General features: G+C 35.6%; 1 protein-coding gene and 1 long non-coding RNA gene across 7 annotated transcripts in view; one reads left to right on the top strand and one right to left on the bottom strand.

Annotated features, from left to right (window-relative positions):
* The window catches only part of LOC124178748 (SEC14-like protein 2), a 32,794-nt gene that overhangs the window by 12,559 nt on the left and 3,772 nt on the right, over positions 1-16,463 (top strand). For 3 of the 5 annotated variants that reach the window (XM_046562341.1, XM_046562342.1, XM_046562343.1), the window contains exons 4-6: positions 12,336-12,405; positions 15,702-15,745; positions 16,215-16,332. In XM_046562341.1, coding sequence (XP_046418297.1) covers positions 12,336-12,405; positions 15,702-15,745; positions 16,215-16,332 — 232 coding nt within the window. Of the gene's footprint in view, positions 1-3,741; positions 4,154-11,554; positions 11,666-12,335; positions 12,406-15,701; positions 15,746-16,214; positions 16,333-16,463 lie in introns of those variants that run through there. The other 2 variants (XM_046562346.1, XM_046562344.1) reach the window with 2 other exon arrangements.
* On the bottom strand, positions 1,792-4,891 carry LOC124177159. 2 transcript variants are annotated; one of them, XR_006869542.1, is made up of 3 exons: positions 4,832-4,891; positions 4,441-4,567; positions 1,792-2,246 (listed from the first exon to the last, which is right to left on the bottom strand). It is a non-coding gene; the product is annotated as an uncharacterized LOC124177159 (long non-coding RNA). The 2 variants fall into 2 exon arrangements; XR_006869541.1 differs by having other exon boundaries at positions 4,750-4,861.

The following is a 16,463-nucleotide window of genomic DNA, read 5'->3' as shown; positions in this document are numbered from 1 at the left end:
TAACGTGGTTGGATACCGAACGCATATTATCTATATTATTGTAATGAATCATAATATTACTCGCCCTAAAATAAATTCCTTGCATTTCATCTGCAATGATTCCTTTTACTTTCCTTATGCAAAGTCTCACCAGATCTTTGTGTCGTTGCCGAGTGTTTTCAACATCATATAGTATGTACATTGTTTTTGGTTGCTTGAAAAGAAATTCGGTTTGTCAGAAAGCTTATAGAATCCTGAGCGAATTTGTTTTATTTATTCTCTACCTCAGTGATTGTAGCGCCTTGCGATTTCGGTACAGAATTCACAAAATATCAACGGGATTACAAAAGGAGATACATTTTTAATGAATTCTCAGGCTTGCAAGTTTTAATGTTTGTAACTTGAAGCGTTCCAAAGTAAGTGTAGATTGAAAAAAATAATTTTACACAGTGTTCAATTCTCTCTGAAAAATATACCGTGAGATCCTCGTGTCGGAGAATAAGTTTGAAGACAAAGCAAATTGCGTTAAACGAAGCGATTTTGGCATCATTTGCGATAAAATGACCGTTGATGTGTCTTCCCAATTCGCGTCATAGCGTCATAGAAGTAGCATTCAATTAAATAGTTATTTTCGCGATTTTGAACAGTCATTATGGACAGTCAAAGTGTAAACAGTGATGCCTTTATCACTCCAAAATTACTTACGGGAGCGAATAAAAATTTGAATTTTATCCAATAAAACTTTACACCCAAGGTACGAAAACTACCGCAGTAGAACTCCTGTATATTCGAACCACCTAAATTCGACTTCCCCTACTTTGGAAGCGTTAATACGTAAAACTGCTTGCTTCCGCTTGCTTCCATGCATGAAGTGACGCGTTTCAAACGGGGCTCGCTTTCCTCGTGCCGCTAACTTTACATTGGGCAAAATCGCCACCTTTCCGCCCTTGATACACAATGTAATATTTTAGGTCGAAGACAAAAAAATTGCCTTGTCGAAATTAGTATAACGTTATTTCTCTCTTAAATGGCCCATTTTGCCCGCCTCTTTCCTATTTTTGTTCGGATTTCATGCCGAAATGCATTTTGGTGTGAAATATAACAGATGATATTATAAAACTGAAATTTAAAAAATTTTTTTGCGATGTTTCTGTATCAGCATTTCTCTGGAATGCGCTTTAGACGGTCTTTTTAGGCCATTATGTATTTTTTTTTTGTACAACATAAAAGAGATAATACGCGTTAATTGAAGGGGTGCTAATATACATTTGTCACTTTTTTTTTTTTTTTTTTTTTCAGAAAAGTGGCTTTTGCATATCCTAAAACTGGTGGTACAGTAATCGGTTTTTGAGGCTTCTTTTTAGATCACAAGTAAGCATTTTTGCGTGGTCTAATGGTCCGAATGAACGAGTCCGTAAGTGCAGGGCACTGCCATTAACCTCACGCCTTTCGTGCACTTTTGATTGCTTTCGAAGAATATCGATACACACTGTCTTTAGCACTCTTCAGTCGACGCTCAATGGCAAAAGTGACAAAATCGGCAATTCGCTACGTCGTGCCTGCTTTACATGCTTGAAATGACGAGTCAAAGGGGTCGCAGAAAAATACATTTCAAGCGTTATTGACATTTTTTGAAATTCCATTTAAATGTACAGGGAGCCTATTATACCTACCTCTCCTCTATATAAAAAAAAACGTGTTTAATTAAATGCCCTATCTTCGAATTTAATGCTCGACGAAAAAAAAAAGTGGAGCATCAAATTCGAAGATAAGGCATTTAATTCACTCTGAATTATTACATGGAAACATTTCAACTATATTCAAGTCCGGTTCGAATTATAACTATTTCATACGTGATAATGCCACGATCTTCAAGTAAAAACCAAAAAGAACTCCTTATATCGGAGTGCTTTGTTTTTTCATAATGTTATTCGTGCGTGAGAAAGCCACATCTTTTTTGTACGTTAATTATCGTGTTTGAGGTGTTGTTTTCTCTTCATTAACGATGAGAAAACATTACAAACGGAGTAGTCATGGTCGGATCGACGATTTATGTAAAGTGGTTGAGAAATTGAAACATTGCCGTCGCAGTTCTATTAGTTCTTTCAGTTTATCTTCTTAACGAAGCGTGGCCGTTGTTAGAGGTAGAAGCCGTCGTTTCTATTACCACGACGGAAGCTTCGATATGCTTGAGTAAATTGAAATTATTTTGTCCTCTGAATATTTTGTGTTGTAAGCACAAGTTTGTTGGTGATAAGGTGTGTGACCTTAAAAAAAAAATTTTCCCGTGTTATTTAAATGGAAAAATAATTAAGAGCTCATATTGGCGCCAAAATTTTTGTTCTTAGGTATACTATCAATTTTTGGACACCATAAGAAAGAAAAATTCGTCTTTTTTTTGAAACACCCTAGTATGTATGGGTATATAAATTTATGTCTTGATAACCTTTGTGATAATTGTTTATGCATAAGACTGTCAAGATTGTTTCGGTATTGAGGGTTTACTTAAACTTATCAATTTGTTTCGACAACATCAGAGGAAGTGAAAGCTACGCGTGGGTTAACCTTGTTTTGACAAATACTTGAGGTTTCGAAATTCGTGTCTGGAAGCAAATATGCTAATTATCCAAGGGCCGATTCGAGAGAAAGATTTATATAAATGTGAATTCTACGCCGCCGGTTCCAAATCAAATGTCTGCTTCCTACCAGGATTGCCTAGACTTCGATTAGGAAGTGTTACCGATTAATCGATTGATCGATAGAGTGAAAAAAGAATCGACCCAAATCTAATATGAAAAATATAATATATCAGGAATAGATTATAAGTTCCTACTCACAGTGCTTCCACCGTTTTCATCTATTATTAATTAACTGAAGACAAACAATGTATTCAACTTTTAATAATCAATACATTTTTTTAGACGCTATAAGAAAGAAATCGCGCTTGATTGAATTAATTGCCCTCTCCGACAAATCAAGTTTACAATATGGAGCAGTAGATATAATCATTTCGTCAAATCGCGTGTAGTTTTTAATCGTGCCAAATAGATTTAATAGAAACGGATTCAATTATAATTAATAAATTTGTTCCCCTAATGATGGTTTCTTACTTCATAATTTCAATGTATTTGTATTTACTCATATCTCATATCGTCGTACCGTCGACACGATATATTATTAGCATGAAGTTAGGAACGTCACTGTCACGATTCATGTTTAGGAAAAACCGTCACTTCGCACCTTTAGGAATGTGTGAAAATTAGTAGACCACGATAAACAAGATATAATTTTATTTTGAAATAACCAACTCTTTGAAAGTCATTCTAATATTGCGCATTTGTGATTTTTTTACCTGATGCTTCGTTACGTTAACGTAACTAACTTCAGCCTCGCGAGATGTTAGCTTTGTAATAGAAATGTTATACGTGTATATACCTATAATTTGAAATAACGTAACATCGGAAAAATCCAGCTCCAAGTGCTCAGTTTCGAATTAGTAATCTAATCAATTATTGCGGTATGACAAATCCATAACGACGATGAAGATTTTCTCAACCGAACCTCAATATGTCGAATGTACGGAACCTGTTACTCGAATGATCTCCCGCGTTTAGAAACTCATCGCGTTAGTTTTATGTTGTGAATAAAATTATCCGCGGATGTACGAAGAATAAAGAAAAATAAAAAACTTTGCCGAACGTTGATCCTTTCACATATTATTTTCATCCGCACTCATCGGCGACAAGCGATGCCGAGTTATACTATACGGCTGGTGCAGTGGGGCTCTCGATTCCAAACGAAACGGCAACGCGTTCGGTTCTCCTCGATAGTTGCGGATGAAAAGTAGTCTAAGATTGACCGTCAACGATACCAATCGTTGAGTGGAGCGGTAGTAAATCGGTGCTCGGAACTCCGGGTAAACGTTGGTGTATAAATACGGCGAAATTGTATTTTTATTTTTTTTTTTCATTTTTTTTTTTTTTTTTTTTTATCGAATACCTACATACTGCTAGGAACGGTATATTATAATGCCCAGTTAATTACTATTCGCGGTAGAGAATTTTAGGGAATATAAATCAATTTTAAACAGTGAATGATTATTGCATAGTACAAATCTGTGAGGATGGCGTCGAAGCTTGGATTACCCGACGATCAAGTCTTCGCTCTGATGAAGGTGAGTCGGTAATTTTTGTACACACAACGTTTCGCATCGATGATAAATAATGTCTCTTCGTTTTATTTTAACACCATGCAGCTACGCGTTTGTGGGACGCAGACATGCGAGGTGTTGTACGCGTGTTACGAATCGATGTAATAATAATACGTATAGTTGTGTTATAAGTGATAGTATGAGTAGTAATTGTGGTAGTAGTGTGAAAGGTAACGCAAAACGGACTTGGTTTGCATACTTTCAACTCTACTTATCCATCCGTCGGCCTCCTTTAGCGAATTTTAACGTACCTTCTGCTCGTTTCTTTTATATCTCGCTTGTTTTATATCTGGACATTATCTGCTTTTGTAAGTTCCTTTACCTATACTTCGATAACTATTTTTTGACACGTTGCCTTCTCTTTCCGCAATATCAGCGCTGAAATAATGAACAACAGATATTATCTCGTATCAAATTCGAAGTTGATACGATAGCTGTATATTTTATGCCTGGATAATTGGTCTCTTCTTGTTTTTTTTACTTTGATTATTTCGAAAAATGATCACCGACACTGAGATACAAGTGTCTATAGCTAAACACTCAACTTCTAATTTACTCACGCTCAAGTGCCGATAGTACAAGCTTCAATTTTTACACGTCTTATGGATGATTTTTGTGCAATTTTACGTTTGTTTAACCTACATCTGATGAAATTGTAGAATACCGCAAGTATAATATTGACAACACTGTTGGATGGGCCTGCACAAGTTGCGTAACGTAATTTTTTTCTTTCTACAGCAATAGGAAAACCCGATTCTTTTTAATCGATATAGATGTGTTATAGATGGATATATATATACATATACATACACGTGTATCGAACCTGAAGGACGAAGCAAATTATAAATTCAAGAAAAAGTAAAAGAGACGCGTGGAAAAATGTGCCATAAAAAAATTCCATCAAGGATTTACACAACATGTTTCTATGTAATATATAAACACGTCGAGAGTGTCTACATATATTATACATAGGTATATAAATCTATTGCGGCTTTGACCGACAGTCTTATTATACTAATTGCCCAGACCCATGAATACACAAAGGTATGCAAACAACGGTGTACGCACGCAAATACATACTTTACATGGAATTGTAGGGTATTTAAATAAACTAAGTAAGGTGACGGTACAATTAATTGTTCGTTGCAACCGAATACAACTTTACATACAGATTTGCGTTAATGATAAATAGATGGGATTAACACAGTAATCAAGGTCACAAAACTTGTTTATTATATCCTATTACTGCGGTTTGAATTTTTTCTGTTCGTTATTCGCGTTTTTCGTGAACCTTGATTTCAAGTAATTCTCTTGTAATTGCTGATGGGAATTAACGGAAAAAAGTATTAGGTACGTAACCAGCGCTGTGCAGTTATTCGATTAAACGTAGACTTCGGTTGATCGATTTGGCGAAAAAAGGGTCGATTAAAAAGGCTGATTAATCGGATGAATAACTAATCTGTTAATCGAAGAGGCCGATTAATCGAATAAACGAACAAGACGATTAGTTGAAAGGTCCAGTTAATCAATTAATTAATAAGGCTGTTTATTTTTCAATTAATCACGTAATCGCAATATTCTGCATTATTATAGTGACGACGAATATCTGGAACTTAAAACTCTGTCAATGATCGTGGCAGAGCCTATCTCTTACGTTACTTAAACGCGATAGAAAGATTAGCAAAATTTTTGGATGTCAAGAACGAAGTGCATAATTTTTGGCTGTACGACTCGAGTCGAATGGCCGATAAATTTAATCAAAAAGTTCCAAGATTTATTGAGAAACTTTCAAATAAATTTTACAGAGTATATAATTTGTGAGAAAAAAAAAATTTGTAAGAAATGAATTTACACCGGCAAACCTAGACCTTGTGAAAATGTCCAGTCGCTGTACCAACTGTACGATGAGTGATATTAAAAAAAATGTGAAACAATTCTCATTTTGCAAGGACGATAGAAAAATATAGCCATGGGAAAAAAATCTAAAATAAAAATTAAATAAATTTTGCGAGATTTTTCATGTCTTGCATTTTAATTGCGAAACACATACGTTGCCGAAATATTTCACAAAGTATATTTAATGCCACGGGATATGACTCAATTGCGACACGACTTGTGGTTAGCCGAGCGTGTATAGGGAGTCTCCCGTATTCACGTATCTGCAACATTTATGTTGTAATATTATGTAATCCTTTCGACTACGCGACGTCTATTCGAACGAATATTTGCTGTGTAATTCTTATACGCAGACTACGAATATGGATATGGATGTTGCGTACACCTCAGTATCTTTGTTCTTATTTACGTTTATGGAGGTTACTCGGCGCAAGATTAACAAATTGATTTTATTACATTACGAGGTAGTTGTGTACTTGTCCGCAGTGATTTTGAGACGGCTAATTTTTTGGACAAATTGATTACGTTCGTAACGCAGAATCAATCCTCAGCTCTAGCTCCACCGCCACAGCATAACGCAACTGGCATTTGTTCGTATTTTTAGGTTAGATTCGACGATTATGAGATACGTTATGTTTGACTGATTCTGCAATGCCAACGTAACCGTCTCGTCGAAAAAATTAGCCATCTTAGAATCGATGCAGCCAAGTGTACGTTAAGTATTCATCAGATTATTGCATTCATAAACTCCGGAGATCTCATCAAAAATAAAAAGACAGAAAATACTAAAATTGTAAACAAATGCTTTATGTAACGGGAACATGTTTTACACATTTTTTCACACGTGTTTCCCGTACATAAAGTACCCGTTTCTATGAAAGTTCAGCGAGTCTGTGAATGCGCATGCGCGGAGTACTGAAAATACCACTTTTAAGCCCTAGGAGTTAAAAGTGGTCCTTTCAGTACTGCGCTCATGCGCAGTCGCCAACAAATCTGACATTGCGCGATCCTAACCTCAATTTTATGCTCCGCGAAAGAACGCATATCATACTCTTGTACAAAGAATCATGTGCAATAAGGAGGCAACGGTCTTTTCGCCTCGTGTATATGTAATATTCGTCTTCGGCTTGCACAAGCATATAATATTCGCCTTCGACTCGTATGCGTGCTCACCCGCGACTCATATTGCAATCTTACGCTCGGCCCGGAAAGACCGAGTTTGCCACCTTGTTACAACACAATATACTATCGAATCTTAGTAGCTTGCAATCTTGCAAGAAATAGTCTGAATAAAACGAGCTATCGTAGAGCAAAATTAAACGAATTAAACGAAGTTGGAGTTTTAATCGCTTCGAAGCGATCTAAAATGAAGCATCGATGTCTAAGTTTTTGTTTAAAATTTCAGCATTTTATATACATTTGTCGTATTCTTGAAGAGGTCTTCGTACCTTACGAATATAATAAGATACCCAATCTTCGACTATATCGTAATGAAATTAATAAAGAGCATCAATTTTTGGTCAACAATCTCTATAATCGAGAGAATATCGCAGATAAACACGTTGTACGAACATATTCATTAGGATTTTTTAGTTACATGTACAAACTTGGAGTTCCCGAGATTTTGTCGGCAGATTCAACTTCTTCCTTTCGAATCTATGTATAATAGCACTAAAAGAACATACTGCAATAATTGCCCCAAAGCGTAAAAGTTCCGCTTATCTTTTTTCAATTACCGTTACTTTCAAGCGTTCTCGCAAATTTGCATAATAACGCTGCGATGAATTTACACTTGCAAACCTTGATTCGCGGTAAATACTCGGAGGATTTTACGAGTGCAATGCTATCAGCGTCTGGCCGTTACTCTTATTGCTAGTATCAAATCGAACGACTTATCTTTACAGGCTTGTCGTTCATCAGTTACACCGCGATATCTATAGCGATAAGAAAGTTTACGAAATATTTAAATTCGCGAATAATTAATATTTAGATCTCATTATTACTGAACGTATGATTTCAATTCTGTATACCATCGATCTTTAGTAATATACACACGTTTTGGTGTGATATTGAGGCAATATCCCGCTAGTATAAAGTAATTGCAGTAACCATGCAGACTTTCACTTGGCTTTCTGTTTGAGAGTTCTTACACACCTGTCAAGGTGCAACCGGGACAGATTCTTCGGGCAATTATTCGCTGTGTACCGCGAACCTTACAGTTTACAGACTCAGATATATGTACCTCGGGTGAATTGGAAAAAAAAAAAAAATCGCGGCGACGGCGGATTCCACCGTTCATCGTCGACCTCGATGGTTCTTTCTACACGCGTTACGAGGCTTTTACGTAATCTAGGTATAGGTCAGTTCAACTCGTCCACCGATTCAAATGTCAAGAGTCAACAATAATGTAGACAGGTTTTGATGAAAATGATTTCTTGATCTCGGTAATTGTTACGTAAATATTATTCTTGGATATGAAGGTGAGAACAAAAACAGTTTTTTCAGGTTTGACGGGTTTTTCCTTGGATTGGTACACTAGTGACAAACCATAGATACAAAAATCAGTTTTAAGTAAATGCCGTAAAAATGGTGATGACAGTATGTTGATCAATTCAAATTTCATGTACGGCAAAAAAACTAATAATTACAGCCCATGATTTATTTACGTATACTAAAGTGGCGAATTTATCTTTACCGATGAAACGTAATATCGGGAGATGGTTTCCAACGGATTCCATTTCCATTAATTAAACATTTGACTTGATGTACTATCTCAAAAACAAACACGAAAAGCGGCATATCTCAACTTCAATCATGAACGACTTGACGGTTTATAATTCTCTTTTGGATTATTTTCCGTCAAATCCTGCATGATATTCGTACGCTATGACTAGAAGAATGTCATCGGCCAAAGCCCGGAGTCGATTCCATTAATGTATTAATTACGATGATGAAAAATTTACAATTGTTAAATTTTGTTCTCACAATCAGCCAACTTACGCGACACTTGATCATTTTTACTTTGAAAGCTGCAAAACATAAAAATCTATAATTGTAACTTCGTATGTTCTGATAAAAACTTGACGACTTAAGACGGGTCTCATCAAATAATGTACAAAGAGTGTAAGAAGTGTTGGTTCATAGACACGTTATAGTTCGATGACTAGCAATAATCTTTAAGGGGGCCTCGTGTACCTGACGACTCGAAGAGACAGTCAAACTTTGTAAGTTTTTTTTCTCATGATATATGTAATATATCTAAAGTTGATTTGCGCAGTTGCTCTTAAATTTTAAACCGTTAAATTTAGCTTGGTCATTCGGAGTTCGTTAAAGTTTACCTATAAAAATTATAAAAATGTATTGTAATCATATGATTATTAGCAGGTAGTCATATTTGAAAGGCAACTGGTAATATGATATCACCATAATAACTTTATGGAATCAATTCATTGACCGACAATTCCAATCGTATCTGTACAAGCTGCTGTAGCTCAACCGTCAACTTGAACTTCACTTGTAAATTGTATTATTCAATGAGTAACTTGATTCGTATCTAAAATCGGCATAATGACAATCGATCAGCCGAACTTGACGCAAAATTAATTAATATACGCTTCGGTTAAATTGTTAGCCATGTTTTGTCATGGGCAATTAGTTGTTTTACCGTACACTTGTTATACCATTTTTAATTTTTATTTTTCCAAATAAATCATTTTAATTTAAGTATGCTTATTCTTTATACGCTATTTATTTTCAAGATCTTTCAATTATCGTCAAACTCATAGCCCGTTGCGGCTCCGCCCGCAAATATTTTCAAATGCTTCTTGTGTCAAAATTATTCCATAAAACCATATGCTTATGAAAACTTTATATAGAACTTATCGGGACCTTGGAAACTCTTGCACATAACTTTCTATATCTGTAAGATTTCAGTCAGCGTTCGCATTATAAGTGTGTGATCCCGTTCCGACTTGGCTTACAAATATCGTTATACCCCCTATAATATAGCCAATTACTATAAATATTAATATAGCTTATAACTTTGCCAGACGATCCAACTATCTACAGAGACAAAAATTTTTTCCTGCACAAGCATTAAATTTTCGCAACAGTTACAAGAAAACATAGTAACGGTGATCATAATGGGAAAGAATAATAACGGATACTAGACTTTCCGGTAACGCTTACAAAATTAATTCTCATTTTTTACCTAGAACTATATTTTTCGATTGTGATAAAAAAAGAAAATAGTTAAGAACTGAGCGGTAACCGGAACTAAAAATTCCTTCAGTGTACAATTTCCTGTCGGTGCGCCGTTCAGGAGTTGACAGCAAAAAAATGTTTTGTTCTTTTCTGTCATTTTTTCCATGCCATATCTTCTCCCGGAGAGAAAATTCCGGAGTGAAAATTCGTTATGGTATATTTTCTAAATCACTATTTTGTTCCGAGAGTTTCATTTGTAGTATTGTGGGTAAAATCTGATCTCCTAGAATAAACTGCATTCTTTACTGCAGTGCTTAGTACTCAGACATGTTGCAGGATACGATTTAGAAAGAACTGCTGTATAATTTGTTTTGACCGCGAGGCACGTTTTGCGAGGGATATTATCGGAAGTAATTCTGGTACAGCTCTGCTTTCTCAGCACCGAGAAATGAATTACACTGCAAAGATCAGTAGCGGAAAGGTATGCCACTGCAGGAGAGAGTCGAATGCGTTGGTTTTTGCAAAGTGTAGCTTGAAGAAACAGAGGTGTTAAAAGTCTCCGCTGAACAATTAAATATCTCGACACTCATTGTTAAATAAAACACGATTTGAATACAATGAGACAACTCCACAAGTTCACAGTAGTGTACGAAGAGATTTATTATTTACGACCCTATTCGTTCCATGCTTCTAAAACTTCTTCAATGTAATGTACAACCATTTGCGAAAACCGATCCAGAAGTTCAAAGTTTTTAAAATTCCTAAAAAATTCGTAGGCATAAAGAAAAATCAATGAATGCATTTTATATGATGTGAAACAAATTTCACTGGAGATTTGTTACACAAATTTTTGTTTCAACAATTCTTATAAAAAATTTTTGGCATTATTATTATTCAAAACTAATTATCTTATCAACTTGGTTATGATTTTTTTCATACTTTCATCTCATCGCGAAGTGTTCAATATTCTCATCGAGACTCAATTTTGGTTGGGAATATACGTCCCATAAAACCTTACCACGATCACTTCACGATTTAGAGTAAAGTGAAAGCGGAGCATTTTCGAAATAAAGAAGTTTGAAAAAAAAAAAAAAAACTCATTGATTGAGAAGAGGATCGCAAAGTCATTTTGTTTAACTAGTTAAAGATTGTACGAAAAAGTAGCGTTGAAAGGCTATGTACACTAATCAGATGGTAGGCATACAAATAAAGTGACTGTACAGCAGGATGCGTCAGATGAAAGGGAAAAAGTCTGGGTAAAAGTATATCTGAGCAGAAAGTATGTGGGTACCTGATATAGAAAGGGAAGCTATAGATAAGAGAAAGAGTCGTCTTGGGGAGAAAGTCCGAAGGGAAAAGAAAAAGAAGCACTTGAAAGTATGTATTTCAAACAACAAAATTGAACCATTTTCTTTTATTTTACCCAAGCCGAACAAGAAGGGTTGCGAAAGTCTAAGTGAGAATAGTTCAGAAAAAAAATGGACAAAGAAGTTTCAGAGCTATAGAAATATCTACAGGTATTAATAGTGTACAGAAAAACGTACGTGTCAGATTTAACTTTAATAGTAATAATAAGAGTTCAAACAAAAAAAAAAAAAAAAAAAAAATGATCTGTAATCGAAAAGTTTGTCAAGAAGATGAAGGTTATAAGAGTCTAATTAGATTTACAAAGAAAGGATCCATACATTCGGTTTCTGCTCCATTTGCAGTAGGGATTGTTTACGGAAGATTATTGACAATATTTTTCTGTTCTATTCAGACTATTTATTTTGAAAAATGTACCAGGTGTTCCGCATACAATTAAAATCAAGAAATCTATAAGAAATGTCTAGTACCGGATTTTTGAATAAACTATGATTTTCGATAATTGAAAGTTTTCAGAACTCAAATTTATGTTGATAATTGAACCTTCCATAGTTAGTAAATATAATCATGGGAATTCGACATTTCGATCAATTCTTTGCCCGCTCTTTCAAAAGGCTTCGAAATATTCAATTCTGTCTAGGATCTTTGTCTAATTTCTTGATTTTTTGTTTTTATTTTACAGTTCAGGCGAAACGTTCGCGATGTTCTGCAACCGCATCATGACGACCATTTTCTGTTACGATGGCTCAGAGGTATGTTCACGCAGAATGATGAAAAAATTTCCGAATCTACTGATCCGTACAAGTTCGTTTTTTCTTATCTCCCCGTAACTGTACACAGAATTTGCCAGGAAAGACATAAATTATCGGTTGCTACAATCTCGCGAAAAATTTCACACAGTTTTATTCACATTTTTTTACACCATTGAATTAATTAAAATATTTATGAGTCATTTCATGATACCTCGATCAAAATTCTACGTCGATGTCTCATATTGGATTTATAATTTTTTGTATGAAAGTACATGACCAAAAACGCAATAGCATTTTTTTCAGAATTTTTCAACCCAGCGTATCTAAAGTCTTTATAAGATGTCATGAAATTCCGAAGAATCTTATAAAATATGACAACATTTTTGACACCCATTAGAAGATGGAGATTTCGTAACGTCAAAAGATGAATAAGAAAAAAGAAAAATGAATTATTATTATTGGATTGCCTTTTTTACACAAGACTGAAAGAATGAAAAAATTGATGAAGAAACGTCCTTCAAAATATCCGCGCATCCAATTTTCTTTAATAGTTGACGCGGTTATACTATAATATTAAACTTACAGTTAGGGTTTTATTGGTTTAGTTGTAGGAGTCGCCACAAGCAAATTTTGTCAAATTTTGCTATTATTGAGATAACAGTGCCATTTCTTTACAATTTCCAAAGTTCGGCCATACAATTTAAAACTTTGCCGATTTTCCACCTTAATTTTTCCTCCGTTTCGAGAGATCGTAACTTTGGTCTTGTCAGTATTAACAGTGAGCCGGTTCAGGTTGCAGTAGTGATTTCTCTTTGTAGGTCGACTTTTGAGTGATTAAGTATAATTAAGTCATCCGCGTGTAAAAGCATAATGATGTCCGTGTACCCGTCTGTATTTACTCCCGTTAGTTCTCCGTTTCGCATAAACTCTTGAATATTGGAAAAGCATAAACGGTAAGGGGCTTAGGCTTTTCCCCTGGAGCACTTCTTCGGTACCTCGATCTTCCGAGAAAGCTTTCCTTCCACTTTCACCTGGACAATCGCACTGTCATACACGTTTTTCATCATCCCAATCAATTTCGAGCTCACTCCTAAGTGAAAAAGTTTGTTCCACGGAGGACTGTGCGGTACTGAGTGAAAAGGCTCGTTCGAAATCTACAAAAATCTCGTGTACCGAACGTCCACCAAGTCACGGTTGGATTTGAACAGCACCAATGAGTGCAAAAATCTTATCCACGCAACTTTGCCCCGCCCTAAACCCTGTCTGACATTCTGGAATGAATCTCAGCTCCGTTTGCTGAATTTTTTAGAGTCTATCTTTCAACATTTGCGTAAATAATTTTGTAATATTGTTAACGAGCGTGGTGCCTCGGTAGTTTAACGCGTCTCTTTTGTCCCCTTTTTTGTGTATCGTAGTTAGTCCGACTTCCCTCCAGGACGGTGAGGTCCTTTCCCATGTATGGTAAAACTTTGTTGAAATGCATCAGCACTCAAGACAGACCTGCGGGGGGATTCTTTACGAAATTTGTTGCCTAACATGTCGAAACCAGGAGCTTTTGCGTTCTTTAACTTCGCGGTGTTTCTCGCTTGCTCATTGCTTGTGAAAGGCGCAACGAGGAAAGGTTGACACGCGTCAAAAAATGACGAGTCGTCGCACAATTTTTCCGGAGAGATACGTTCGTAAAAATTGTTTAACTCGGCAGCCGTTAAAAGTACGCTGGCAAGTTTAGGACTCTTGGACTTATTTACATTCTGCCACAAGGTCTGAAAATTTATCCATAATATTTTTATCTCAGGCCACTCCCTTTGCTTTTCTTAAATTTCTATAATATTTCTTCCTCGCTTTGTCATACGCCCATTTTTCTACATCATTGAAACGCGAGTCAGGATATACGTTCAAAAGTTCTTGCATTTCTTTTTATACTCGCAAATAGTCACCGTCAAATCGTGTATTTTGCTTTCGCATTTGGCTATTTATGATTTTTTAATTATTTCATAAGCCCTGCAGCGATGCCCGCCTTCCGTATAATATCGTGACACTTGAGATTTCGATTAGATTTGTGACATTTTTTTCTTATCAGTTTACTTCGCGATTGAAAGCGATTGAAAGCTCTCTTTAAAAATGTTTCCATTACTATCAGTGACCAAACCGTTTGGTAATAATTTTAGTCCAGTTCTGGTGACTGTCAAGGTTCTCCGTTATCTTGTTTGCCAAGTCAAGCATGACCGCAAATCGATGCGAGCCAGTTTTCGTCAAATTCACGGCAAGAACTTCGATGTAACTTGGTCCGTTTATTTTGGTCCAAATCAAATCGATCACGCTTTTACCAACCTCGCACGAAAATGTGTGCTTAGCTGATCTGTCGCTAATTGTTTTCCCGTTTAGACAGATGTACCCGTTTGACGTCATAAAATTAAAGAACCGTTCCTCTTTCAGTCATTATATTTTTATCCAAGGTTTCTCCATTTGTATATAAACTTGTCTTTTATGTTAACTCTACGGGCACCTCGGCACCAATTCGAGCATCGAAATCACCTCCAATAATCATATTTGAATTGTCAAGCGTGATTTGAAATGATTCTAGGATTACCTCTAACTCAAGTTTAGGTTTAAACTAAACAATCCCGATGATGATCTTGATTACTTCACGAAACATGCATAAAAAATGTCACTAGATTATTTTTAAGGTTTATTCGTAAGTTTTTTTTTCAATAGATTCTCTCTTATTTTTACAAAATAAAAAAACCAGTGAGCCATATTGGGCCAGGGAACAATTGTGCCCACTCTGATTCAGATAGTAAATACATTCATGTTTTGAATGCAATTGAACCTCCTCTGGTTTTGCAACCGATAAACTAATCAGGAAATCTCGGCAGCATCCTTTTGTTTTTATATAATGGGTCATCTCAATCTGTAAATTTGTGCAAGGAAGAAATTTCACCAAGCCATAAGCTAAGTAATTGAATACGTAGGTCTAAAATTTAAATGTACCGACATTTCTTCCTGGTTATAAATTTTCTGCAAATTTGCGGTTTTACCGAGGAATGTTAATAGAGATTTGAATATTTATTACTCAGGATTTTACTTCCTAGATATTGATAATCATCCCACATTGTCTAGAGAAAATAAACGAGTGGGGTTTAATCTTCTCTGGGAAATTTATCGTGCATTTTAATATAAGCGGTTTACCACCTTTCTCTTAATGTATAAAATGGTTTGCATTTCCGCGGTCTGTTTGATACGTGTGCATAAAACAATTCCGTCTTATTATATACAGTATAGCATTTACGTTTCAGCACGAAAATGGGACGCTACAGCCGCTGAAAAGATGCTACGAGACGTGAGTTTAAGAATATTTATTAAAACATTTGTGGATAAACTGGGAAAAATTATCCTATATACCTATAAGTGCAAGTGAAAATGTCAAGAATCTGATACGGTATTTTGAAAAGAAGCTCAGCTTCATTCCATCAGTCACTATAAATGATCAACGCCCGCTTCCCTTTACCAATTTCTCCTTAAGGAAAATTATTGGACATACTAGAAGGATGCTTCGGCAAAAAACTTAAAATTGAAAATGAAAATTCACTACCTTCAAGATCATCTATGCGTCTGTCAAGACTCGATATCTGCCGTAAATTAATCTTCTAATGTGAGACTACTTCGGGCCAATTCTTAACTGACATGAATTCAAATCGAAGGCCAATCTATCTTACATAAATTGCATGTACGTTCTGCTTGCCATTGTATTGTAAAAAAAAAAAAATAATTGAATTGAAAATAATTGAGAATGATTTCCTGATTTCCAGTCACTGGAGTGGAGAAAAATATGGCAGGTGGATAAAATACACGAATGGGTGGCTCCTCCGATATTTGACGATTATTTACCCCGGGGATTGAGCGGGTTCGACAAAGATGGCGCGCCGAGTAAGTAACAAGTATATTAATAAGTGTAGTTTCACTATTTGTAAATTCTGTAATGAGTACAAAAGGTGGGTTTGCCTCTAGAGCTCATTGTCAGCTGTTTCTCGAATCTCTGACAGGATTCTCAATGTCTC

Source organism: Neodiprion fabricii, chromosome 3 (genome assembly GCF_021155785.1).
Source record: "Neodiprion fabricii isolate iyNeoFabr1 chromosome 3, iyNeoFabr1.1, whole genome shotgun sequence".
NCBI lineage: Eukaryota > Metazoa > Arthropoda > Insecta > Hymenoptera > Diprionidae > Neodiprion > Neodiprion fabricii.
The sequence above is the reverse complement of the archived record's forward strand: the minus strand, read 5'-3'. Positions and strand labels throughout refer to the sequence as shown.